We start from the raw sequence: 25,098 nt of genomic DNA, 5'->3' as shown, positions 1-25,098 counted from the left end.
ATGTTAGTGGCAAAACCAAATTAATTAAAACAATATATAGTTATACACCCTTTGGATTCCCAGGACCCCACCACCCCCTTTTCCGGGTTTCGAACCCCAACAAAAAATCCATCAGTCCATCTGCAGTCAGCCAGGCGACCTCACATCCGAGGCTCTCAATTCTCTCTCAGTTCCTCTCTGCCGGTTTTTTTGATAGTCCTTTATATTAAACACCAAATCTCGAAGAAGCTCTGTCCCAATAATGTCCATATTTCTTCCAGCCAGGCCTCCATATTTAAAAGTGGAGCCAAAATCTTGTTTCTTACTTCTCTTAAGTCCAAATGTCCCAAAAGCTCCAGTTTCCACTTTAGCCAGGTTTGTATTCCATATGTCTTCAGATCTCCACATAGGGAGATCTCTCCATTTCACATTCTTCAATTCAAACCAAATTTCCATCATCCTGATCTTATTTTCCTTTATATCCATCTTGGCCGGCCTCTGGCTCTCCTCAACCATCTGTGGCATTATAGCTCCTCCTTCTTTTTCCTTCAAATCATCATGTTCCTCTTCCATCACATTCTCAGATTTCTCAAATTTCTTTTCTTGTTCGGCTGCTGAAATTTTAAGGTCAACTGCAAGACTTTCTTGTTCATCTGCAAAAACTTGAGTCAAGTCCCTCCCAGGCTCAGCAACTTTGTTTACTGTTCCCTTCAGTATTGTGACGTTATTAGTCAAAACATCACTCTGTTTCTGTAACTCTCCCAAGAGAAAAAAAGACCTCTCCAGTTCAGCCAGTATTTTTCCACTTACAGCCATTTTTGTAATGTCCTGAATCCCCTCTAGAGGAATTCTAGTTTGTTGTTATCTTCCAGTTCCAACCCAAAAGTCAAATTAGTCTTTTCTCTTTATTTTTAACAATTTGTCAAATTGTAGCAAAAATAACCAGCAAAGATAGCAAAAACAAAGTTCTCTTTTTTCCCCAACTTTGACAGCTAGTTTGACAGCTGTCAAAGTCTTTATTTCTCTTCCGCAGGCTCTCCCATCAATCGCTCCCGGGTCTTGGGGGGGGGGTGAATTCCGTTTTCAATGTTAGCTCTTATCCTCCAGCACAATCACTTAAATTGCCCCAACGTAGAGTTAATTGCTTTTCTCCACAAAGAAGAAAGGTATTCTCACAACCTTAGTAATAAAATCCTTGCTTTACGATGTTTACAAGGCGGGTGGGCGGACCTCCTTTTAACACCTCACCCGATCGTGCCTAATTCCCAAAGACAATTTCCCTTTTAAGTCCAATTTCCGTATTACTCACGGGTTGTTACTTTTAGTCCAAATTTTCAAAGAAAGAAGTTAGCGCTCTCCGTCCATGGCATGCGGCTTCACTCAGCAGGAGAAGCAGTCGACTCACAGCACCACGCCACTCTCCTTCCCCCGTTCCGGAGCCTTTAAAAAGGCTCCTTTGCGGGTCGGGGGGGCGCAAATGGTGCCCGCCGAGTCACCAGGTCCACAGGCTTCAACGCCTGTGGTTTATGAGGGTCCCCGCGTCGCCGCCGCGGCAGGACCCAACCCCTGCTGAGCCGATTCCCTCCAGAGCTCGGAGGGAATCCGCCATTAGGCGATGGCGCTAACCCGGAAGTCTGAGCCTTTGAAGTTATCTTCTGACCCCCTCATCTACAGGATGATGGCATATTATTGCCTGAGTCTATATTGGACATGCATTAAAAGCTTTCCATGTTGCCAGTGTCCAGCTGGAAACCTTCAGTCTGTTGTTGTTCCTCTTACAGAAACAAGCATATTCTACTAATTGCCATGTTAATGTCCTAGTGCACAGCTGAGTGTCAGGCACACTCTGAAAAGACAGACCTTGCCTGTAGACTGTGATACTTAAGATCTGAATAGCAGACCTTAAGTTACACTATAAAACATGGATCCTGCTATGCCAATATTGTTAATGAATGCTAAATACACACAACAGGTATAAATTTGGCTTTGAGGAGATTGTGCTCTTCTATAGGTCATGAAATCTGTCAGAGCTGAGTTGATGACCATTTTTATTTTTATAGGGACCACCAGGGCTTCCAGGACTCAAGGTCAGAATTATTGCTGTTACTATTTTGTTGTTGCTGTTTGCTGCTGTATTTAACTAGTTGGTTGGTAGGCAGTATGGCGTGGCTTGTTTTAAGCCAGAACTGCACCCACAAATGAAGGTATCCATCTCTCTGCCTGATCTGAACTCCATTTAGTGTCCAGTGCTCTTCTTAAAAAATCATTTTCCTACTCAAGTGAAGATCCTTTCCATAACGGCAAAATGTGGATGGTGGTAGGTGGAGGGGGCAGAGAACTACTGAGTTTTGTGGTGTTGTTACAATGAAGCACTCAGAGTGTTGAACTAGTATAGGAACTCAGGTTGGTGGAAATATATTGCGCAAGGCATGAATGAATCAGGTGTGAATAGTATGGCAAGATGAGGCTGTCACGATGCTTTCCTTAGTCCTGTCTCTTGTCATTCAGACTAGGATAACCTCTTCATTTTGGTGCAGCATCTTGGCTCTCACAAAGGATGCATACTGACCTAAAAACAGGACTGTCAAAAGCAGGGGTCAGCAACCTTTTTCAGCCGTGGGCCAGTCCACTGTCCCTCAGACCATGTGGTGGGCCAGACTATATTTTTTTTTGGGGGGGGGGAATGAACAAATTCCTATGCCTCACAAATAATCCAGAGATGCATAACCCAGAGATGCATTTTAAATAAAAGCACACATTCTACTCATGTAAAAACACTCTGATTCCCAGACCGTCCATGGGCCGGATTGAGAAGGCGATTGGGCCACATCCGGCCCCCGGGCCTTAGGTTGCCTACCCCTGGTGAAAGGGCAAGGTGCATCTCTCCAGCTGCCCTAGCAGAGCACAGACAGGACCATTCCAATTTAGATGGTGCTGCACACGTGTCACATACTGTCACAAGTTCCATCCCACCATCAATAGCACAAAAAGATAGCCTGGGCTAGGACCCAAATGGAAAAACAAAATAGAAAAATTACAGAGCACATCTTTTATTTAATGTGACCAGTAAAAATAGGCCTTCTGCCTGTCTTTTTGTTAATTTTCAGGGTGATGTCGGCAGCCCTGGTCTCCCAGGTTTGCCTGGAGTGAAGGTAAGACCATGTCATAAATATTGAGAAGTACTTGGAGAACTTTGTCTCCACCTCCCCTACCATGACTGCTGGTTTATAAGAGATGTTTTGTTACTGTACTGCTATGAAATATTTTAACGGGAGCTGGACTGGATTGCTGAGTGGCATTTGTGGGGAAGGTTAGGATCCCTTATTAAGCTCCTTTGTTTGTTTGCAGGGAGACCCTGGATTGGCAGGTCTGGATGGTCGTCCTGGGCTAGAGGGTTTCCCAGGACCACAGGTGAGCATGAATTTCAGTGCAGTCATTCCTCTCTCGTTCTTGGCATCTTTCGGACAAACTCACAGAAAAGAATATCCTACAAATGTTTCTTTTTGAAAGCTAAAAAGTGGAAAATTAAGATACACCTACAAATAATGAATAGGTTGTATCCAATTGAAATGAACAGACTTGCGTTTGTTAATTTAGATGGCTCCCTTCTGAGTGGAGCCTAGTTGGATGCAGCCTTCTGTGTGTAACTCAGGAAGAAACCCTGCAGAAACATGGACTTCACAGCTGTATTATTCTCATCTCCCATGTCTAGTGTGTGCCCTCATAGAGTGACAATGTTGTTCTCCTCATCTGTAAGTAATCACACACCTCAAATGCAACAATGTTAATTGCACTCATCCCTAGGATAGTCCCAAGAGAGGGATCACTCTTCTTCCTTGTTTGTAAATGGAGAACAGATTGAGTGATGGTAGGTGACCCAAAGCCCACCCAATGAGTCCATGACTGAAGTGTGGGAGTTCAGCCCAGATCTTCTGGATCTATGTCCAGGTCTCCATCTGCTGGACCACACTGGCTGTCACTTGCCACACAGTTCTTCACCAGACACAGTTCTCCATTGTGCAAAACTGTATCCTTCCCTGAAAATGTGTTTGTCTCCCCCATGTTTTTCATTTCAGGGGACAAAAGGTGACGCTGGAGACCCAGGGCCTAAAGTAAGTACTCCCCTGGATTTCAGGAGAAGTTCTGTTTGTGTGCGTGTGTGCACATGTAGGAGTGCGTGTGTGCACACAACATGTTATGGTAAAGTGTAGTTGGGCCAGGATTGGCTTGCAGCAGTTTCCCTAATAGTCAGCTGGTGATCTGTTTTAAATTTTGTTGTTACTGTATTTTAACTGTTGTAAACCACTTCAATTTTTTAAATGGAACTGAAGTATTTAAATGCTTTTAACAAACAAAAAATGGGCTAGAATGTGTGCAGTTAAGATGTTTTGCAACTCACCCCCTAAAAACTTTATTTATTTATTTATTTATTTATTTATTTATTAATTATTATTATTATTATTATTATTATTAATTTTTAATACTGCCCTTCATCCAAGGATCACTGGGCCGTTTATAATATAAAAACACAGAAATACATACCATAGTAATGAACGAAAACAATACCCTATCCCTGTTTAAAAGGCCACAGATAGTTAAAGGACAGAGGTCTGGTTATAGAGGAAAGTTTTTGCCTGGCATCTAAAGATATAAAATGATGGCACCAGGTGAGCCTCCCTGGGGAGGGCATTCCACAAATGAGGAGTCACTGCAGAAAAGGCCCACGAAGAAGAGCCTCAGGTGATGATTGCAGCGTCTGGGTTGGCAGTCCTTGAGGTATTGTGGTCCTGAGCTGTTGAAGGCTTTATAGGTCAAAACCAGCACTTTTAATTGGGCCGAGAAACTAATTGGCAGCCAGTACAGTGGTACCTCGGGTTACATATGCTTCAGGTTACAGACTCCGTTAACCCAGAAATATTACCTCGGGTTAAGAACTTTGCTTCAGGATGAGAATAGAAATCGTGCTCTGGCAGCGCAGCGGGAGGTCCCATTAGCTAAAGTGGCACATCAGGTTAAGAACAGTTTCAGGTTAAGAACAGACCTCCGGAACAAATTAAGTACTTAACCCGAGGTACCACTGTACAATCAGGCCAGGATTGGTGTTATATGCTCAAACTGTCCTGCCCCTGTGAGCAAGCTGGCTGCTGAATTCTGCACCACATTCAAATGTTCTCTTTCTTTTCCTTTGAGGGTGAACGAGGTCAAGATGGAATAGGACTGCCAGGTCCTCCTGGACCCCCCGGCCCTCCAGGACAAGTCATCCTCCTGCCCAGTGATGATGTAAGGATATTTGTGCTTTTTTATTCACCCCTTCCTCTTCTGCAAAATCATGTTATTTGCTGTGATACGATTCTTAGAGGAGCCATTCCTCACAGAATCAATTCATTATTTCTAATTATAAGGGTAATTTGTTTCTGTATTTTCTAGTTCAGCATCAACCATGAAAATATTAATACCCTGAAGTTCAATGACTGATAGTTCTCAGTTTCCTTCTTGGCAGATATTGGCTTGGTTCACATACCACACTAAGGCAAACTAGTGCGAACATGTGAGCCTACAGGCTCCCAGGAAGGAGATAATGGCAACTTTGCTCATGTCCAGCCATTTTGCCGCAGTGCTGCATGGAGCTATGCCATGGCTTTGCTTCGAATGTTGTCCAAACCTGGGCTCATGAATTAGCTCTCTCCAGACAGATCTTGAGCTAAAACCAAGGTTGTTCTTGGTTTACCTACAGCTTGTGGTTTGCCTAGGACAGCTGAAAATGAGTTCGGATGACACACTAAGCCAAACCATGGTTTAGGTCAGCACAGCTCAGCAGCAAAATGACTGAGAAGGAGGGAAGTGCCTGTAATCTCATGGTGGGGAGCTTGTAGGCTTGCACGTTCATGCTAAACCATGGTTTGAACCAATAGGTGATTGCCTCTAGAAAATTTTCTATGTGTTCCTTGTTGGCGTGACTGGCTTCCCTGGCAATCCCCCCTGCTCATTTTAGTTTTTAGGCAAAGGGGTCCTTGGACTCAGTTGGGCATTCTTCTGAGTAGACATGTATTAGATTGCAAGGTTTAGATTTCTGATTTAAGCCAGTGGGTTCTCATGCTGAGAAAATACGGGGCCAGATTCAACTAAATAATAGTGCTAGTGGGGGCCAGCACAAGAACTCCTGTTAGCACATCAGAGTTTTCTTCCTTGTGCCCCCCCCCACTGCCCCAAATGGACTTGGAATGTATCCCTGAGGAACCCCCAGAATCCCGGCGAGCGGGGGGGGGGGGAGGGAGAGAAGAGGATTGTTCCATCAGAGAAGCTGAAATACTTTCACCAATCGACCAATTGTAATAGTTGAATTCCAGCCATGGTATGTAATGTTAGATTTGAATTCAAGCCCATCTCTTTTCTCCAGCTACTGTTGATTTAATAGAAATGACAGGATAATGGTAGGAATAAGAATAAACAATTCAGGGTCATTGGTAAGAAATTTGTGGCATTTTACTGGACTTTGGGTCAGACTTTAGTTTGCCCCACCAAAGAATATGAGGGAATAAAATAAAGATCACATTTTAAGTATACCCTTTCATTATTTTTTATAGAAAACCTTACCTACTCTGCCAGGCCCAGAGGTATGTAAAAAGCAGTTTCTATCCTAGTGATCATTTTATTCTGATTTAGTGAGAAGGATGTTGTGGCAAACTCCCTCAATAAGATGGGAATGGAAAAAAATAAAGATGGGAGTGAGGTAATGTGATCTGGTTTGGGGTGTTTAAACACTTAGACACTCCCTGTCACTAACACTTGAGAGGTCTGGTATTATCTTTATGTGGTAGCGTTTTCTGATAACCAACAGCAAGGATTTTTAATATTGTGAAAGGAAACTTATCCCTCAGCCAGAGGATCACAGTAAGGATGAGGCACTATATAAACAAAACTGGAATTTTATTTAAATGTATTTGATGAGCATTAGAGCTTATTGATTTCACTGATAAGGCAATGCACTTTGTTTCAGTCAACAGCACTTTACAGAAGAAATTAAGAACTTTACTTAAACCTTCACTTTAAACCTGTTTCTGATTAAACTGATTCCTCCTAGAATGGCCATTTGTTCTACTAAGCCAGTAAATCACTTCTAGCCCCTTCTAAGATATTTTCCTTCCCCACAGGGGAATAATATTGTTGCCTTATTTAGCAAGCCCCTAACCACCTGACTAATCCCCAGCTAAACCATTTCGAAGCCCTATCTAGGCTCCAACCAAGCCCTAGTTGATCTTTACTTGAAAGTCCAACCTTATCTGACAGTTTAACTGTTGTACTGACTTTTTGTTCTCTACTCTCTCCCAATTGGATGGCACTGCACCCAGCCCTGATTGGTTTCTGGGTCTTCAGGAGGCTGACTCAACATCCACCTGTCACAGATGTCAATTATAAATAAGCATCAAGCATAAAAACATCTGCGGTGCAGATCCTCACATTGCTGATGTGCATCATATCCATACAGATGTACAAAGGCACTTCTTATAAACTGCTTCAGAAGCTAAGCTGGCGCAAGAGTGAGAATGAATGATGAGACATTCCCCATTATCCTCAACACACTGCCTAATTTGACACACTGTGTTAGGGCTCAGCCTCTGTTTCCAAGACCATGGCTGAGCAACTATAGTGACCCACACATTTGGGCTCGACTGATTATGTGCAAAAAATTTATTTTAAAGTTTAAAGGGCTGGAGATAATACTATTATATATTTATATGTTATTTATGCTACCCTATTTCTTCTTGCAGGGCAAACAAGGGCATGCTGGCTTCCCAGTAAGTAGTTGACCCAGTACTAGTCATAGGGGGTAATGTTCAATGTAGCACTAAGCAGATCATTCCTTCAGTGCCAGGATTTCTCCTTGTGCAACAGAACCATCTCTGCCTCTTCTCTCACCTGTGTTCCCCCTAAATCTGTTCCCAACCCTCCAGGACAGATTTGGGGACAGCATAGGGCGCACATGGAGGGAAGGGAGAATCCCCTTGTGCTAGTGCAAAAATGTGGTCGAATACGGCTCGGTGGCTTCACAGTGCTCAGATTGTAAGAATTTGGCTGCTGTACATCTTTGCAGTTTACCAGTGGTTGGAGAGGGGAGGGCATGTCAAAGTTTTTTCTTAGTATACAGTGGCATCCTCTGTTACAAGAGAAAAATTGCAGCACATGTATAAGGGCTCAATGCACACTTCCTTTTGTGCTGCGCTTTCTAGGTACAGCTCTGGGTTTTCCTGGTCCAGGTTGGAGTGTTTTCCCCTCCACCTTCTGCAGATTTCCCCAGGAAAGCCATTTATTTGCTGCTGAATTGGAGAAATGACAATCTGCTGAAAACCTGATTGCCGTTTGCTCCGATTCAGCAGTAAAACACAGGTTTCCCCGGGGTAAGCGGCAGGAAGGGGAGGGGAACACTCTGACAGAAACCTAGAAATCCCGGACTTGTACATAGAAAGTGCAGCCCAAAAACAAGTGTGAATGAGCCCTAAGTCAGCACTGCGAGTAAGTCCTCCAACAAACAAACCAACTTACTAGTCCATTTACTGACATCTATGTGTAAAAAAAAAGTTTTATAAAGCTTCCTAGATTGGTCACCTGGAGACAATTTTGGCACAGCTGATCAGGCAAGTGTCTATTCACAACCCCCTTTTTAAAGACTTGGCACTGTGACTTGAGCTTGAATTTCTTTGACTGTAGATTTGCCTGTCAATTGTATGATTCACCTCCCCCCCCATAAAAACACCCCACAACAGCCTGTTACTACTACTACTACAGACTTTGCAGCTGTACTAATATGTTCTGAACAGAGCCAATTGAAGTCAGAATGAATGTGTGTGAACTGGCCCTGGCGAGGGGTTGGGTGACCTTGCTCCAAGCCTCAGTGAGCAGCTCTCCCCCCGGGGGCTGTTCTGGCTGAGAGCTGCCCTAGAGCAAGCAGATGCAAAGGAGGGCAGCTTTGAGGCTTGGCAGCAATCAAGCTTTTGTTATGTTTTGCTTGTTTTTATTTTGTCAGCGGTTGTGTATATTGGACAAGGAATGGAACGAGAGAGAACAAAACAGGAAGGATGTGTGTGTGTGTGTGTGTGTGTGTGTGTGTGTGTGTGTGTGTGTGTGTGTTTAGGGGTGGGGAGGTGGTTGCAAGGCGCTCCTCCTTTTGCTTCTTTCCATTTCCTCAGCATCCCAGGCAGGGAGCAGCAGACACCAGTCCTGCTGTATCACTTGCTGCTCCCACATTTTGAGAGCTAAAGTGCACATAGCTTTTCAAACTAGGTAGATCACTAAATGGATTTTCTCTGGCATTTTTTCCAGCCTTAAACCCCACTTTTCCGATTAGTTTTTCCTCCCATTTGCAGGCTGTGCTAGCTTGCACCAGGAGAATAAGACAAACCACCCGCAAATCTACAAAGGGGAGAAAGTACAGATGGACTAGCACCAATAACCAAACTCCTTTGAGAACTCTTAATAGGTTTTTAAAATAATAATAATAACAATAATAATAATGAATGTGCAGATTGGCCTGACTTGTTTTAAAGCGGGGCTTCTCTGGTGCTTTCCACAGTCAGCTTCCCCCCAAAACATGAAGACTACTATTTTGATGGCTTGCTTGGTGTTATTCGTAGACCAGAGGCTCATCCTTAGGCCAAGGCAAGCGGATCAAAACAAAGGAGGGGGCCTGTTGGCTCACAGCATGCTTTAATATCCCTAGGTAAAGGGTGTGCAGTTGGGGGGTGGGGAGCAAAACAAACAAACAATATTGCTTCCCTGACTCCTAGTACTAAAAAGATGGGCCATGTGTCAATGTCATCAGTTGTAATTCTCTGTGATTCCAGGGGCCAGTGGGACCAAAAGGTGACACAGGATCTGCAGGTGTTCCAGGCTCTTCAGGTCCAAAGGTAAGACAATCATAGAATTGTAGAGTTGGAAGGGACCCCCAAGGCTCATCTGGGAATCTCAAAGCATCCATGAAGGTCACAGGTTCAAGCCCATGTTGGGCAAAATATTCCAGCATTGCAGGGGGTTGAACTAATCAACCTTCATGCTCCCTTCCCACTCTACAATCCTATGACAAGCGGTCGTCCAACCTCTGCTTAAAAACCTCCCTGGAAGGAGAGTCCACCACCTTCTGCGGGAGTCCATTCCACTGTTGAACAGCTCTGTCAGAAAGTACTTCCTGATGTTTAGTTGGAATCTTCTTTCTTGTAACTTGAAGCCATTGGTTTGAGTCCTACCCTCTGGAGCAAAGCATTCCAGTTTGCAACTTGATCACCAAAATGCAAATTTCTCCACTATCAAGAGGATTTTTACAATTTGGCTCCTGGTCTTAGGCTGCAACCCTAACTAACCCTGCTTACCTGGGAGTGAGCCCCTTTGAATTCAGTAGGACTTTCTTTTGATTAGACATGGTTAGGATTGCAGCCTTAGTTCCAAATCGTTTTCCATAATCCAAATATCTTTCCAAAATACCAATTTCTATTTCTTTGTACTTCTTCAGCCTTACAGTGATTGATTAAGGGCATGGCAAGCATAGCATTTCATGCTTCCATGAACTCTCCCCAAATGCTCACTATTGCCAGCCATCATCCCCTGTTGGGGAATCTTGCTTCAATAAGATCATTGTACTAGATAGCTTATAACATGGGTCATGTTTCCTCTGGACCAATATTTCAATTGTAATTATTTATTACATTTTTTTAGTCTCTTTATCTTGCCCATAACAACCTAAAATGACTTACAACCAAACAACACCCCCCCATAAATACATTAAAACTTTCCACCTATTTTTAAAAGGCTGCATATAGTTAAAGGCCAGAGGCCTAGTTCCAGAGGAAATTTTTTGCCTGTTTTGCAAAGTTTATATTTTCACAAGCATTTTGTCTTCATTCTTGCCATTTGTCTTTTGGACAGGGTGAAAAAGGAGAGCCGGGGGTTATAATCGGTCCTGATGGTACAGTCATAGCAACTAATCCAAAAGGAGAAAAGGTAGAAATAAGCATGCTTTCATTTGAATTTTTCTCTCTCTCACTTACCCAGTTTTGCTACTGTATAACAAGAAGCTGAAGGATTTTCCCCTCCATGGTGTAAAGACTGGTATAGAGTCCCTCTAAAAGAGAGTGAAAGATTGAGAGCCACCACCCATGCATCTGGGAGAGTGTGCTACTGAGTTTTTGGATGTGCACCCTCTGCAAAAGTTGTGTTAGCAAACGCACACATGGGATTACCCACGTGATCTGTACCATTCAGATCTTTTCTGGGAAAAGGGAGGAGAGAGTATTCATTGCAATGTGACCATGAAAGTGACTGTGGTTGGTGAGGTGGTTCTCTGGCAAGAACCACTCACAGCCTTTGTGTGGTCATCGAGTGGGCAGGGGAGATGGGCGCTGCCAGGTTTTGGGATGTCCCAAGCAATAAGATGTTTATACCAATGTTGCTTTGTCTCTCCCCAATTACCACCCTGGTAAGAGTGTGTGTGTGTGTGAGAGAGAAGAGTCTCCCTTTCTTTGTTAAGGACCATAAAGTGTTTATTTGCTCTTATCTAGTTTATTAATATTATTATTTAATTACAGGCAAAGGCAGGGGTTGAAGGCAGCACATAACAAGTCTTATCTCCCCTCCCTCCCCAGCAAGATCTGAATAATCACAGTGGAGGAGTCTCCAAAGGAGATGTCTCCCCCTAAGACTTTTAGCCACGAGGCCTGTTTGTGGGGTCATTCTTATTGTGCTGGAGAGGCAATCCTTGAAAAGGATTATCCCCTCACATGTCTGTATTATATAAGAGGAAAAAATATATGCAGATGCATGCAAAATCTCTAATGAATGTCTAGTTTGACCCTTAGCGACCATGGGCTTGCCTCTAGCCCAGGGTGCTCTAAATCAGGACATTCCCTTCAGGGCAACCCGCCAAGGTCAGTGGCAGATGGAGCCCAGAGGCAAAAGTGTACAGAATGGCAAATGTACGTTTCAACTTTGTCCAGTATGCTAGTTTCTACACACACTCACAAACCCCTCTGTAGTCTTCATGCAGAGAAGCAGATATCGAGGATACACTCCAGTCAGGCAAAGTACTTGGGGTGCGAAGTGGGGCTGGAGAGAGGGGGTTCATCACCCCTGTTCTAAATAGTAGTGTGGGATACCTCCAGAGTCTCACTATTTTGCGGGAGGGATTCAAGTGCATGCCAGAACCTTAGGTATGCACATTTCAAGTGGACTAAAAGGCTCTGTTGCCCTAGTGGAAGAAATCCACTTTTAAAAATGATTTGGCTTATTTGCTGTTTAGAAAGTGATGGGGAAATGCATTGAAAAATGTGGAGTGAACAATTAGCTAAGGGAAAGGCATGTAGCCACCCACAATAAAACCAGGTGAATGCAGGATGAATGTTTGTTGTTGTATATCCACCCTGCAAACAAATAGAAATGAATGCTTAATAAAGACTGAAGATAATCTAAGCTCGCTGTAAACTGTGCAAGCAAATCAGGATGAGTGTAAGCAGCTTGTCTGGAGGGTCTAATTGCCTCTGCTTTCATTGCCAGGGTGAACCAGGCCTGCGAGGACCTGTGGGACCAGCAGTAAGTTACAAAGGGTATCTTTGCTTATATGCAAGGAATTTACATAGATCTAAACATCCATTAAGCACAAATGATAGAATTAAATTATCCTTTCTGTTGTTATTGTTGTGTGTGGTATTGCTAGTAGAGCTTTTGTGTAGCTCCTATTTATCTAAGTGTGATTACTTAGGAAAGTCGAGTCTGCAGCCAAATATTGCAGTGTGTTTTCATCTCCTAGTAGGAGTCCTTCTGTTCAGGTTTCTGCCTGCCCTTCCCCAAGTTTCTGTAAGCCATAAGGAGTGTAAGCAGGGTATCCCTCTCCCCTCTGGTGTATATATTTTGTCAGCACTCACTTCCCTGAGTTTGCTATTGGAGGGAATGATGATTTCCTTGCCTTCTGCTTCCATTTGGAATTATAAATCCTGTAGCAGATGGTATTACATCACAGATATTGCAGGAACTCTCATTTACAATCTCTTGCCATCTTTCTAAGCCTGCCTTTTCTCTCTGTTCTTCTTCTAGGGACCACCTGGGCGGCATGGACAGAAAGGAGAAATCGGCTTTCCTGGAAGACCTGTAAGAATTTTGATTTTTAGATTGTCTTCAAGTGTACATTCCCTTATCATAAACGGGATGGGGGAAGAGAAGTAAATTCATCCACCTCTAGAATAGTCACTGTTGCCTCTCTGCTAGATAGAAATTCGAAGGGAAGCTGCAGAAATCAGACTCCAGCATTAATTCACTCCAGACTGAACCATTAACAAAAGGGGATCCTAGGTAAAACGATGCAAGCGCCATAACAAACCCTCAGTGGCTCTGCATGCATCTGGAAGTGGAATTATGCTTCCAGGTCCCCTCAGCTGGCACTCCCTCCTGCCATAAGCATGGAGGCTCTGGGTACATTTACATACAACAGGACCATCCTCTGTCTCGCGTTCTGCTGTGAGATCCTGCCATGCTGCTCCTACCAACACAAGGTTTGTCCCTGCATTCCTTTTTTCAGGGTTGTTTTTCTCTAGTCAGGATGAACCTGCCCTTCTCCTGGTCCTACAAGCCCCTCTTTCCACCATCTTGTTCAACAGAGTGGCTCTGGCTTGGTTTGCTGGTGTGTGACAGTGCTAAGAAAGGACAGAGGTTTGTCATGTAACACCAGCAAAATCTGCCATGAGCTTCCTTCAGGGACCTATGAAAGTACCAAGGGTTTCACCTGCTGTTTGTTCCCTTTAATTCTAACCTCATATCGACAGCTCTGGCCTTTGCAGTTAAATCATCTATTCAAGACCGAACCGCAACATAGTTTTACCTACTCTTGAGGCATTTAGTTTCAGGAGTAGTATGTAGGAGCTCCCCATAGAGAAATGGTGAGATCTCAGTAGATTCTTCTTTCTTTGCCCTTTCACTTCACCTGATGGGAGCACAAAAGGTGATGTTTGTAGCGCTTTTTGTACTCTGGATCCTCATTAGTGCTGTGTCATTACAAGGGTCCATTAAGCTGACTCAGCAGTGGCTTTTTGTCCTTTGCAGGGCCGACCTGGTATGAATGGGTTGAAAGGAGAAAAAGGTGACCCAGCAGACGCAAGTGGAGGTCTGGGCTTAAGGGTAAGTGGGAAACTGACACATCTCTCTGCATGGTGCAGTTTATGCTGAAGGCTGGCATGCAGCGCTGCTAGCTTTGATGGCCTTTGTATCCCACTGTAACCCCGAGCACGAGCATCATCAGACTCTGTTATGAGAGAAGAAAAAGGTCTCATGCCTCCCCAAGGGGCATCTGAAAACGACCTTGCTCTTGTCCTAGTGTGGCTGCAAGTATCCAAATGCAGCAGTGGCTCAGCATTTTTGTGAGAGCATTATTTCTCATGTGTGCTGCATCCCCTTTGCCTTGGAGTGATTTTGCTTCTGGTCTACTTAGAACCAGGGAATAGGCAGCAGCACAGCACAGCATTGGGGAGGCAAGCAAAATCATAGGCCTAATTCTGTGCTGTTGCCAGACCCCTGGGCTCTCTTGCACCAATCCTAGAGTGCCATAACCACCCACCATGTGGATTCTAGTAAAGCAATGCTAGTGCTGGTCCATGCACTGCAAGAACAATTTTGTCAAGTATATTGTGTGTGAACACTCTGATTTCCTCTGCTGTTGCACACAGAATGATGAAATATTTGAAGCCTGGAGTCCTGGAGTCTGGGATTTGGGGGAAGTATTGTCTGTGGGTGGTGGAAAGAAACACAAACCTTGTTTGTTTTTGTAAATGCCGATGACATGCATGATAAGGAGGTGGAACAGAGTGCAAGATGCATTCCACGGGCTTTGTCATCTTCCTCTCTTCCACCTTTTGAGTTGACCGCAAGTCCTGGAAGTAGAAGCAATGCCACATTGCACAATCTTGCCTTCCAGTTAAAACCAGGAGCAGCACCCACCACCCACAAAGACACAGGATGGTCGCAGAATTGTCACTGTTGAGTGGATATTGGCCAGTGTCCCGTTCTATTCAGTGTGTTCTGTTCCCAGTCAGTTCCCCACATAATTAATGGGATGTCTGTTTTTCTCTTCCTCTCTCTAGGGTCCTCCAGGGCTCCCTGGCCCTCCTGGCCCCCCAGGTCCTCCGGGCAGCATAGTGCCTATTTATGACAACAATGTGAGTAATGGCCTACGTGCATTTTCCTTGCTGGGGGGAAACACGTGTAAATGCCAGAAACTGAATGTCTTGTTAGCTATACAATGATTGGGTAATAATGTATTTCATATTTTATTTATTTTGCAACTTCAGGCATTTGGTGAAGTGGGACCACCCGGGCCTCCAGGATTGCCTGGTAAGGATGTTGCAGAAGCGGTTAAAGCATGGGGTTGGATGACAAAGATCGGCTTTCCCCATCAGATTCCTGGGGTGAATCCCTCTATAGCAGCAGGAAAGGGTGGATTCATAATTCCTTTTCCATGGTGCTCTATGGGTCACCATTAAAGACTTCCCATATTAATGCCAGTCTTTGCACAAGTAGGCATTGGGACCTGCTGGCCTGCCAGCCTGATCCAGCCCACCAAACCTTTCCTGGTTGCACACCAGCCCCCTGAACCAATATGGTGGCAGTAGCAATGCCACTAGAGGAAAAAAATGGTGTAGAGCATTAGTGGGAACACAGCTGTTTTCACCCTTATCATGATACTTGGCTGGGTGGGGTGTTTGCAGATCATCCCATCTGATGATTGGGCACATGTCAGCTGTGGGGCAGCTGCCATGCGGCCCACAGCATTGCAGGCTGATGTGGCCCTTGCACCTGGAAAGATTAGCTACCCTTGCTGTACAGAACCATAACATTGTTTCCTTCTAAAAAGCATTTGGAATCATTTTAATCTGAACCGAATGTGCAATTGATACCCTTGCATGATAGTATAAATCAGTACCTTCCTCTAGCGGTTCTGGACTATGGATGTGCAGTGCCTTCTCATTGGCTCTTGGGGACTGTCTAGCCTTATGCCAGGACTTTGTTTCAGGCTACCATGGTTCTGCTGGTCCAAAGGGAGAAAAAGGTGATGTGGGTCCTCCTGGGCCCCCAGGTAAGATTTCCTGCAGTGTTGCTACTTGCATTTAACTTCCACCTTTTAACCAACACTTACCAAGAGCTATCATGGATTCATGAGCTAGTGGCAGTCATGGAAGCCTCTTGTGACTTGGCTCATGTGCTTGAGCCATGTGGCACTCAACTCGTATCTAAGCATTGCACACCTCCAATTAACCTCCCTGCTCCTGCCTTAGACCTGGAGCATGCTGTGGTTTAGGTGTGTTATTCTGAGGTGGCTGCACCACACAAGTTCTTGCTTTGCAGCAGGTTTCTGTCACTATTAGCCTATTGTCCCTATTTTATGTCTCTTGCTAGGTGCACCCAACAGCTTTTGTACAGGCTAGTTCTTGCACTGCTTACCACGGAGTACTCTACAAAACCTAAGACCTGCAGGGCTGGAATAAACCTGGTGTCATCTAGTCAAGTTACATGCACCGGTGGCACCTTCACTACCTTAAGCATAGAAGCCAGAGATCAAACCTATGTGCAAAGCAGGCAACAGACGTACCTCTGAGCTATGGCCCCTCCTTTTCGTTGTGCAGGAAGCCAAAGCCTAGCTGAGCTTATCTGTGTCCTCCTGGAGAAAAATCTGTAAAAGTTACACACAGTGCAAGCCTTATCGGTACAAGTACCAGGCTTATTAGCACAAGCTAAAATAATACATTTTACATGAGTATTGCTTCCAAATTTTGCACCCAGTGATACACAAAAGCCCTTTCCATACAGTCATAAATGGCTGGGTTGTGCCACGAAGGCCCATCATAAGAGAAAGATCCAAAGATCACAATGGAAAGAAGCCCCACATTGAGCAGAGTTGGTTTCTTTGCCGTTACGAACATCTCATTCTTCTCCCTTTCTTTTCCCTTTGTCACAAGGCCAGTTCCCTTATGACCTCAGCAGATTTGGCTCCACCTTCAGGGTAAGTGTCTGCCATTTGGGAGGAATATACAGATTTAAAAAGAAGCTTAAGGGGTTTTGCAGGAGGAGGACACACTAGGATGGCAAACAGGTTTGGGCCGCTTTGCATTTAATGAGGTCAGGGTCACAAGGATTGGCAAAAAGACTTTTTGTTTGATTTACGGTACTCTTTGCTTCTAAACTTTATAAGCTGCCTTTTTGGATAACTATCATTGTAAGGTGGCTTTCATAGTGGTTTTTTTAAAAAAATAAATTGTAGGACAGCAAACAAATGATGAAGACCATCGTACAATACAAAAACATAAAGCTTTATAACCAGCCGTCATCACCACAACCAGCATAATACAATTAAAAACCAGTTATTTTATCTAAGATATTTTGAATGATTGTATTTTCTCTCTTGCTCTTCCCCTTTGTCAGTTTTGATGGTTTTCACATTAGTTGCCCCTGAATATTGCTGAAGCTTCAGCTAGGAGGTATCGTCACCTGTCATTACAATGGCTGAACAACTGAAGTTCAACTGGTGTATTGGTGCTGGGTGCAAGATGTAGGAGAGAGAGGTCTGCCCAATGAACCAATTTTACTCAGATATTCCCTAATGTGACAGACCACTTTGACTCGTGCCTAGAAAGCATGGGTCAAGCAGAAAACTGCTCAGACTCGTTTTCTAGGCACAGCACAAGGGGAAGTGTGGACAAGCCAGAGGAACAAGTCTAGAAGGAAATAGTGCTAACCTTGAAGGTGAGATAGGAGAATGCATTTTGTTTGACCACTGTCTATTTGCTTATTTAATATCTTTCCATAGGGAGAAAGAGGGGACAGAGGGGACCCAGGTCTGAAAGGTGAAAAGGGTGAACCAGGCGGAGGAGGATTGTTTGGATCAAGTGCTGTTGGACCCCCAGGCCCCCCAGGATATCCTGGTCTTCCGGTGAGATACCCCACACTGCATTGTTACGAGGGGTGGTGGCCAACATCTTTCTACCACGGGATAGTCTTCTGCATTCTATAATACTTACCAAGGCAGGGGAAACTGAGTGTGCAAGTGGCACCTTTGGTAGGGGATTTGGGCAGAGAAGGATAAAAACCCAATCTCCAAAGTGCAGAAGTTCTCAAGTGCATTGCAGTCCCTGCCATTAGGCAGAGTAGGGTAGCTGCCACACGTGGAAGATTTTGTTTTACATCATCGTGATGGTGGGGAGGAGAGGGTTTGCTTTGTGAATAGCCTTCTCTTATCCCATGAGGCTGTCCACCATTACAAATGCTGTTTTGCCCAGAGTGGCAGAAGCAGTGGAGACTGTAGTAGCAGGCGGGAGAACAAGGAAAGTGAGAGAGGAGGCAAGTTGTGGGGTGGGCACCTGGAGTGGAAAGGTTACTGGTTGTTAGAGCTTTGGATAATTTACCTTGGGGCATGGAGCTAAACTCTGACATTTCCTTTGCTCCATGTGCTGCAGGGCCTAGGAAGCTGGAAGAGGAATGTGTTTGTGTGGGGCAATGGAAGGAGAAAGGGGGAGGAAGGATTAGAACTATGCATTTGGTTATGAATATAATTAATTGCTTAGGGGGGTCAGTACCGGCAGGTGGATGTTTCTGCCATTGAGTAAAACATCAGTGGTTCTAATATACATGTATGTTATTTGCTTCTTCAGGGCCCCAAAGGGGACAGTATTAGAGGGGCCCCTGGCCCTCCTGGCCCCCAAGGGCCTCCTGGCGCAGGATTTGAGGGGCGCCCAGGGACCCCAGGACCCCCGGGTCCACCTGGCCCTCCAGGACCCCCTTCCTTTCCAGGACCCCATAGGCAATGTGAGTAGATACCCGATCCTTTCCCAGCTACTCATTACAAATGGCCCTGCTTTAGGCCTTAAAAACAAGCTTTGTGCGAATATACCTGCTTTAGCTCTGGGTTTGTTTCATTTCCAGCGATCAGTATTCCTGGGCCACCGGGGCCGCCAGGACCACCGGGAACTCCAGGCACCAGTGATGCATCATCTTCTGGGGTAAGAAAAAGAGGCAGTGGGTCACTGCAGCCTACACAGTGGTGTTCCTTTCGTGGGGGTGGAGCAAGTTACCTTCCTGTGGGTGGCCCTGATGGGTTTTGCTCAAGCAAGGATTTAACAAATTGGCTAGAGATTGCCGCTGCCAGAGTGATTGATGATGCTCCATCTATGAACACGGACAACCATTTATTGTCCAATAGGAGCAGCAGCTGCTGCTAGCCCTGCAAATAGGAACAGCTGTTGCTAGTTCTGGAAAGCTCTAGGATGCTAATTGAAAGGAACGCCACTCCAATTTCTGGGAATTACGACAAATATTTGTTGTAATAGACATGATAACACTGTAAGAGTGATGAACGTGAAGTTTGTCATTGGCTTCTGGCTTGTGAATCTGACTGTAACTATGACCTATTATAACTCAGGTGCTCTCTATTTGATGAAGAACCCTGTGTGATTAAAGCAAGGGCTGTCATCAATATGCCTGCAGTTTACAAGGGCACCAAATATAAATTGTATTAATGGTGAGCCACCACCTCGTACTTCAGACTGATGAATGGCTGCGCCCTTTTTGTTGTTCCTTTTTCAAATGATTTGTTTTCCGGCAGCTGCGAATCTTGCCAACCTATCAGAGCATGATGGGCAGAGCGCATGAGGTGCCAGAAGGACAACTCCTTTTCATCCGGGACAGAGAAGAGCTCTACATCCGTGTCCGCAGTGGTTTCAGGAGAGTCCTTGTGAGTATGATGTTTGTGAACACAGCAGTCTTGGGGTAAGACTGTAGGTGGACTACTACCTTGGAGAGCGGTCTTTCTCTGTGGGGTATTGGCAGATGCTCAGAGCAATGCAGAACCCACTGCTAATTTATACACACAGAGAGAATGCAATGCCAGGAAGAAACGCTCCCTTGTAGTGATGAATGAGCTTCCTCTGGCTTGATTTGGACGAAGCTTACTGGAAACAACCTGATATGGGATCCATAGACATTGTTTCCTCCTTACCAAATGAATTCCTGGATAAGTTTCAGGTTGCAACAACTACAGCTTTATTTCATTCTGGCAAATGTTTCCTTTCCCTCCAAAACCAAATATGCATTTGAAAATAGCAAAATTCATCCTAAAGAATAATAGTAATAGGGTGCTGGTGGTATAGAGTGAACTGTGAGCTGGGAATTCCCTAGATGAAGTATTTCCTCAACCATGAATTCATTGGGTGGTCATAGGCAAGACTTCAGACCTGCAATTGAGATAATAATACCAACCTAGAGTTCTTATAAGTGTTGCAAAGCAAGCGAAACACATCATATAAATGGCATAATGACTTGTTCTGATTTAATTTCAGCTTGAGGAAAGAATATCTATCTCTGGCCCTGGGCTGGTAAGTGAAACATTACCTGGTGTTGTAGCATAGACTGGGTCTATTGTGGGTCATTCCAAGCTTGCTAGGAGTTTTGAGATTCGGGGATTAGCAATCTTTACAATGTTCTTTAGTGCTTGGATTTCAATACATGGTGACCTATATGGTGCACTCGGGTATATATCAGGGAAAATCCCAATGAGGCATGTCCTGCAGGGGGAGTGTGACTTGAATGATCAGGTCCACAGTGGGCTATTGAGGATTTTGGATCACCCGTACTGGGATGCAGCTGATGTAGCTGGCTGTTGTTCAGATTGGTGGTGTACATGCTTAGCTCTGCTGGTAATGCAGCCAGATGATTGTGCTGCAAGTGGCAGGAAGTGCGGGTGGGGGTGGCTTTATTTGACCTGTGCTCTTCTGTGAGACGAACCCCTTAAGAGGACACTTAGAAAGGGTTCTAGGAACATTACCCTTTGTTCCACTGCAGGACAATGAGGTATATGATAGGCCTCCCAATGTCCACTACTCCCATGGAGGAACGGCTTCATCATCTGGATCCCAGCGCCCCTTCCAACAGCATTTGCCTGTACATTCCCACCGAGAATACAGCGCCTACTCCACTGCCAAGCCCTGGAGAGGGGATGAGAGTGTGGCCAACCAGCACCGCCTTCCTGAGCAACCCGCCATCCACCAGCCACACCAGGGAGCCCAGCACCAGCAGGAGCCACTGAACGCCTTCTTCCTCAACCGCCAGCCTGATGCCGCTCCTTCTGCCGTCCACACCCACCATGACTTCCAGCCTGCTGTGAGTGCCCTGCACACGTTGGCAGAGTCCCCTGCTGCAGTTTTGCCTGGGTGGCTGCCTCAATTGGCCCTACATAAAGACACCGAGAGTGGGGTCACGAAAGCAGCTGGCTCCAAAGGGTCCCCTGCCTTCGACTTCCATTGTGAAGGGTTCCTCTGTACAGGTTGTCCACCTAGCTTAGCATGATGGTCTGCCACTAGCAATGAGGAGTCTGAATGGGCTTCTTTGCCAGCAGTAGGGATGAATGAGCAAGAGGCCCCTTCAAGAATCCCAATCAAACATCAAAACCTCTGAATGGTGCGAGTTCAGGGCTTGAAGGGCCCAAAGGGCCCAATCCCCTCAGAGAGGGTGCCTGCATCCTGCATCCCTTTGCTTCAGATGTAGGCAGCCAGTCAACAATGAAGCCACTCCATCCCAGGCTGGAAGGCTGCTCCATAGGGCCACCGTATGCTTACAACTTGGTATAGGATGCCTTTGAAGAAGAGACTACAGGGGCTGACAAGCTGGCTAGTCCACACCACACAATTTGTACCATATATCCAGTTCTCATTTGATGGAATGCATCCCAGAGCCATGTTGCAATAGCTTTGATGAGGGCGAGGGTGTTACTACATACTTTATCCTCTGCATTTAGTTATAATTTGACTGTTTTGTGGACATAACCATTGAATAGGCAAACTGCTTCTGAAATGTCCCCCCCCCCCCAACAATGAATGATTTCCAGTGAGAGAAATAACAGGCCTGGCCTCTCATGATTCTCAGGAGTCCCAGAAAGCAGCAGGAATCAAGGTGCAAAGACCCCCAACCCCCATGCTCAGCCCCATCACTGACTGGCTGCTTGTATTATGGTGGCTGGACATTCCTCCCCCTTGCATTCTTAGCACCTCTGCCAGTTGCACTGAGAGCTCCCTTGTGTATTGTGTACAGGCTCCCTCTCATGTGTGGTCATCTTCTTGCTTTTCCAGCTCCACCTCATAGCCCTGAACGCTCCCCTGAGTGGCAGCATGCGGGGCATCCGAGGAGCTGACTTCCAGTGCTTCCAGCAAGCCAGGGAGGTTGGACTGACGGGCACCTTCCGAGCGTTCCTCTCCTCCCGACTGCAAGACCTCTACAGCATAGTGCGCAGAGCAGACAGGGGCACGGTGCCCATTGTCAACCTCAGGGTACGTCTGGTCAGAGGCCTGAGCAAACACAACGCTTCGTGACAGCAGAAGGCAAACATGAAGCTCAGCGATGGGATTGCTGTCTTCCTTTCCTGCCCCTGTGTAGGATTGCAGCCTCTAAGTGGTGTTAACTGAGGCTAGAACTACACATCAAGACTAGTGGTCAGGGGCAAACCTGCAAGGCAGCATCATCATCTCTTAACAACACCTAATGTTTATTTACTTTTTATAAAAAGGTTTAAACCAACTTTGAAAAGTTTGAGAATGTTGGTAGTACCTTTATCTTTAATGCTTGATCTGTAATGCAGACCAAGCCATCACCTTGAATACTTCTGTAAAGAGCTGCCTTGCATTGAACTGGGAGACTGGCAGCTGTCCTTCCAGGTTCTCAGGCAGGGGCCTTTCCCAGACCAGTTGCTTGAGATATTTTAAACCATAGGCACCAGGGAGTGAACCTGGGACATGCAAGGTCCCAAGGTCTTGTCCATGGAAAGGGCAGCCTGTCTCAAAGTTATCAGACAGGCAGAAAGTATTCTCAGAGCAGTTACATTATTACATTGCCCATTTCTGTTCCTTTCCAGGATGAATTGTTGTTTAATAATTGGGAGAACCTTTTCTCCGGCACTGATGCTCCATTCAGAACTGGGGTTCGCATCTTCTCCTTTGACGGAAGGGATGTCCTGAGAGACTCTGCATGGTAGGTGGGGGAAATGGTTTTGTTTCTCTGAAGATCTGGGAATGTGCGATGGTTGCAGGTTTGCTGCCCCTCCAGCTGGGCCTGGCCTCTCTGGCTCTGCAACTCCAAGGGCATCAAAGAAGATTCCTTGTTTATAAAGAGCAGGCAAAGAGAAGAGGAATGTGTTTGCTATCTTGTATTCTTTTTCCAGCCCCATGTGATGCTTCTCTTGGGGGCAGATTTTCAGGAACGAAATGTTTAGACACCAAGTGGGTTGGCTACGCCAAGCATTTTATGTTGCCCCAGCAGTATAATATGCGTGTGTAGCATTATTTTCCTTCCCAAAAGACTATCCAAGGTCAAGAAGTGGAATAAATGTCCCAGGTATTTTATCCCAAGGCTGGCAGCAGTTCATTCCTACAAGATGCTGCCCAGACCAACTGCCCCCACTTTATGTGGCAAGAATGGGTGGCTTTGAGAGTCAACACTGTATAGAGCCCATGAAGCATCAGCCCAAGGGGCACCTGCAGCCACTTACGTGTGAAGCAACCCCTAACACTCTGGTGTGTTTCAGGCCTCAGAAATCCGTGTGGCACGGCTCTGACTCAAAGGGACGGCGGCTAACAGAGAGCTACTGTGAGACCTGGCGGACAGACGACACGGTGGTGACAGGGCAGGCTTCCTCGCTGGCGTCGGGCAAGCTGCTCGAGCAGAAGAGCAGCAGCTGCAAGAACGCCTTCATCGTCCTCTGCATTGAAAACAGCTTCATGACTTCTTCCAAGAAATAAAAAACGGCACACAACAAAAGCATTGGCTGCAAGTGGAGGAAGGGAACCCAAATGTTTTCCCTTAAGGAACAGGGGAAATGGGCAAGCGGTTCCCACTCCCCACCCCCACCCCCCCACCAGGATCATGTGCCCAAGCAGTTCCGCAATATATCAGTCAAGCAGATGAATGAGTGACAAAGCCAAAGAGTGTCTTCCAGCGCAGCTCTGGTGCTGAATGTTTTGTGTCTTTCCTCCTGGCCTGGCTGCTATGAATCATACCTGCCTGCTGGAGGGGCTGGAGCAGAACAGGCTTGTGTGCAAGGCAATCTCCAGGCAAGTGTGGTACATGGAGCAGTTAACTCTCTTTCTCTCTCTAATCCTGCTCATGTTTAACCCTTGAATTGTTTGTGTGTGTTAAGCTTCCCTGTTTGCCTCTCTCCCCCCATTCCACTCAGGTGGCCCCTTAAAAAAGCCAAGGCCATGTTGGGATAGGTCAGAAAGTCTATTTATTGTGGCTGACTTAACATAAGGTAGCCCTCAAACAGCAGCGTCCCCCTTACTGTCAGTGTAGCGCTGCAGGTGTTTCTGCATTACACAACCCGATAACTTGTCACTCTTGGCACTGCCTGCCTTATAGTGGGGACATGGTGCTAAATAACACAAGCTTAGACCCTGGTGGACAGTGCATAATTATCAAAATTAAGATTTCTGTAAACACTGAGGTGGCTTTTCTGTTGTGTGCCCAGCATAGTATCAAAGGGGGGGGGGGATCCTGCCAAAGAGACCAGGAATTTGATTGTCTGCCTCCCTCCCCCAAGAGTAATATATGGGCTTGCAGAAAATACACTCCCTTATCTCTGCTTGACTCACCAGCCGGCATAATGCCTTATTATTTCCAAACATAGATGCAAACAACACTCTTCATAGCTGGTTGCAATTTTTGCTGCAGAGTTAACAGTATCCTTTGCTGAGATAACATGCCCAGAGCAGTGAGACTGAACCTTCAAGCCTTGCTATGGCAGAGTTCTCTCTTTTGCTTCTTCCCCCACCCACCCCTTTCACATTGTCTAGCTCTAAAAGAGAACTAGAGGTGTTAACAGCCTCATAAGTGACTTTTGCCTAAGCCAGTCTCTTTACAGGCCATAACGGAAGAAACTGCTTGCCGTTGTAACAATCAGTATTTGGATTTGTGGTTTGTTTGTTTTTTTACATTTTTATACTTTACTTGCCCTGTCTTCCTCCTTTCTCCATAGAGGATGCCTCTACTAGCCATATTCAAAGAAAACAGGTTAGTCAGTGCAAAAGTGGCAGGGCCCTCCTGGCTGAAGCCTTGGGGGTC

General features: G+C 45.5%; 1 protein-coding gene across 7 annotated transcripts in view; it reads left to right on the top strand.

Annotated features, from left to right (window-relative positions):
• COL18A1 (collagen type XVIII alpha 1 chain) overlaps positions 1-24,522 on the top strand; it is a 151,302-nt gene extending 126,780 nt beyond the window's left edge. For all 7 annotated transcript variants that reach the window (XM_053397590.1, XM_053397601.1, XM_053397580.1 and 4 more), the window contains 25 exons: positions 2,040-2,066; positions 3,087-3,131; positions 3,328-3,390; positions 4,056-4,091; positions 5,170-5,259; positions 6,564-6,593; positions 7,749-7,775; positions 9,819-9,881; positions 10,894-10,968; positions 12,517-12,552; positions 13,054-13,107; positions 14,056-14,130; positions 15,090-15,164; positions 15,297-15,339; positions 16,019-16,081; positions 16,962-17,005; positions 17,810-17,932; positions 18,651-18,804; positions 18,922-18,998; positions 19,601-19,729; positions 20,334-20,369; positions 20,836-21,153; positions 22,119-22,316; positions 22,898-23,013; positions 23,567-24,522. In XM_053397590.1, coding sequence (XP_053253565.1) covers positions 2,040-2,066; positions 3,087-3,131; positions 3,328-3,390; positions 4,056-4,091; positions 5,170-5,259; positions 6,564-6,593; positions 7,749-7,775; positions 9,819-9,881; positions 10,894-10,968; positions 12,517-12,552; positions 13,054-13,107; positions 14,056-14,130; positions 15,090-15,164; positions 15,297-15,339; positions 16,019-16,081; positions 16,962-17,005; positions 17,810-17,932; positions 18,651-18,804; positions 18,922-18,998; positions 19,601-19,729; positions 20,334-20,369; positions 20,836-21,153; positions 22,119-22,316; positions 22,898-23,013; positions 23,567-23,780 — 2,211 coding nt within the window. In that variant the 3' untranslated portion in view covers positions 23,781-24,522. The remainder of the gene's footprint in view (positions 1-2,039; positions 2,067-3,086; positions 3,132-3,327; positions 3,391-4,055; positions 4,092-5,169; positions 5,260-6,563; positions 6,594-7,748; positions 7,776-9,818; positions 9,882-10,893; positions 10,969-12,516; positions 12,553-13,053; positions 13,108-14,055; positions 14,131-15,089; positions 15,165-15,296; positions 15,340-16,018; positions 16,082-16,961; positions 17,006-17,809; positions 17,933-18,650; positions 18,805-18,921; positions 18,999-19,600; positions 19,730-20,333; positions 20,370-20,835; positions 21,154-22,118; positions 22,317-22,897; positions 23,014-23,566) is intronic.
• Positions 24,523-25,098: the final 576 nt, after the last annotated feature.

This window comes from Podarcis raffonei, chromosome 1 (assembly GCF_027172205.1).
Source record: "Podarcis raffonei isolate rPodRaf1 chromosome 1, rPodRaf1.pri, whole genome shotgun sequence".
In the NCBI taxonomy this organism is placed as follows: Eukaryota; Metazoa; Chordata; class Lepidosauria; order Squamata; family Lacertidae; genus Podarcis; species Podarcis raffonei.
This window is presented reverse-complemented; position numbering and strand designations above follow the sequence as displayed.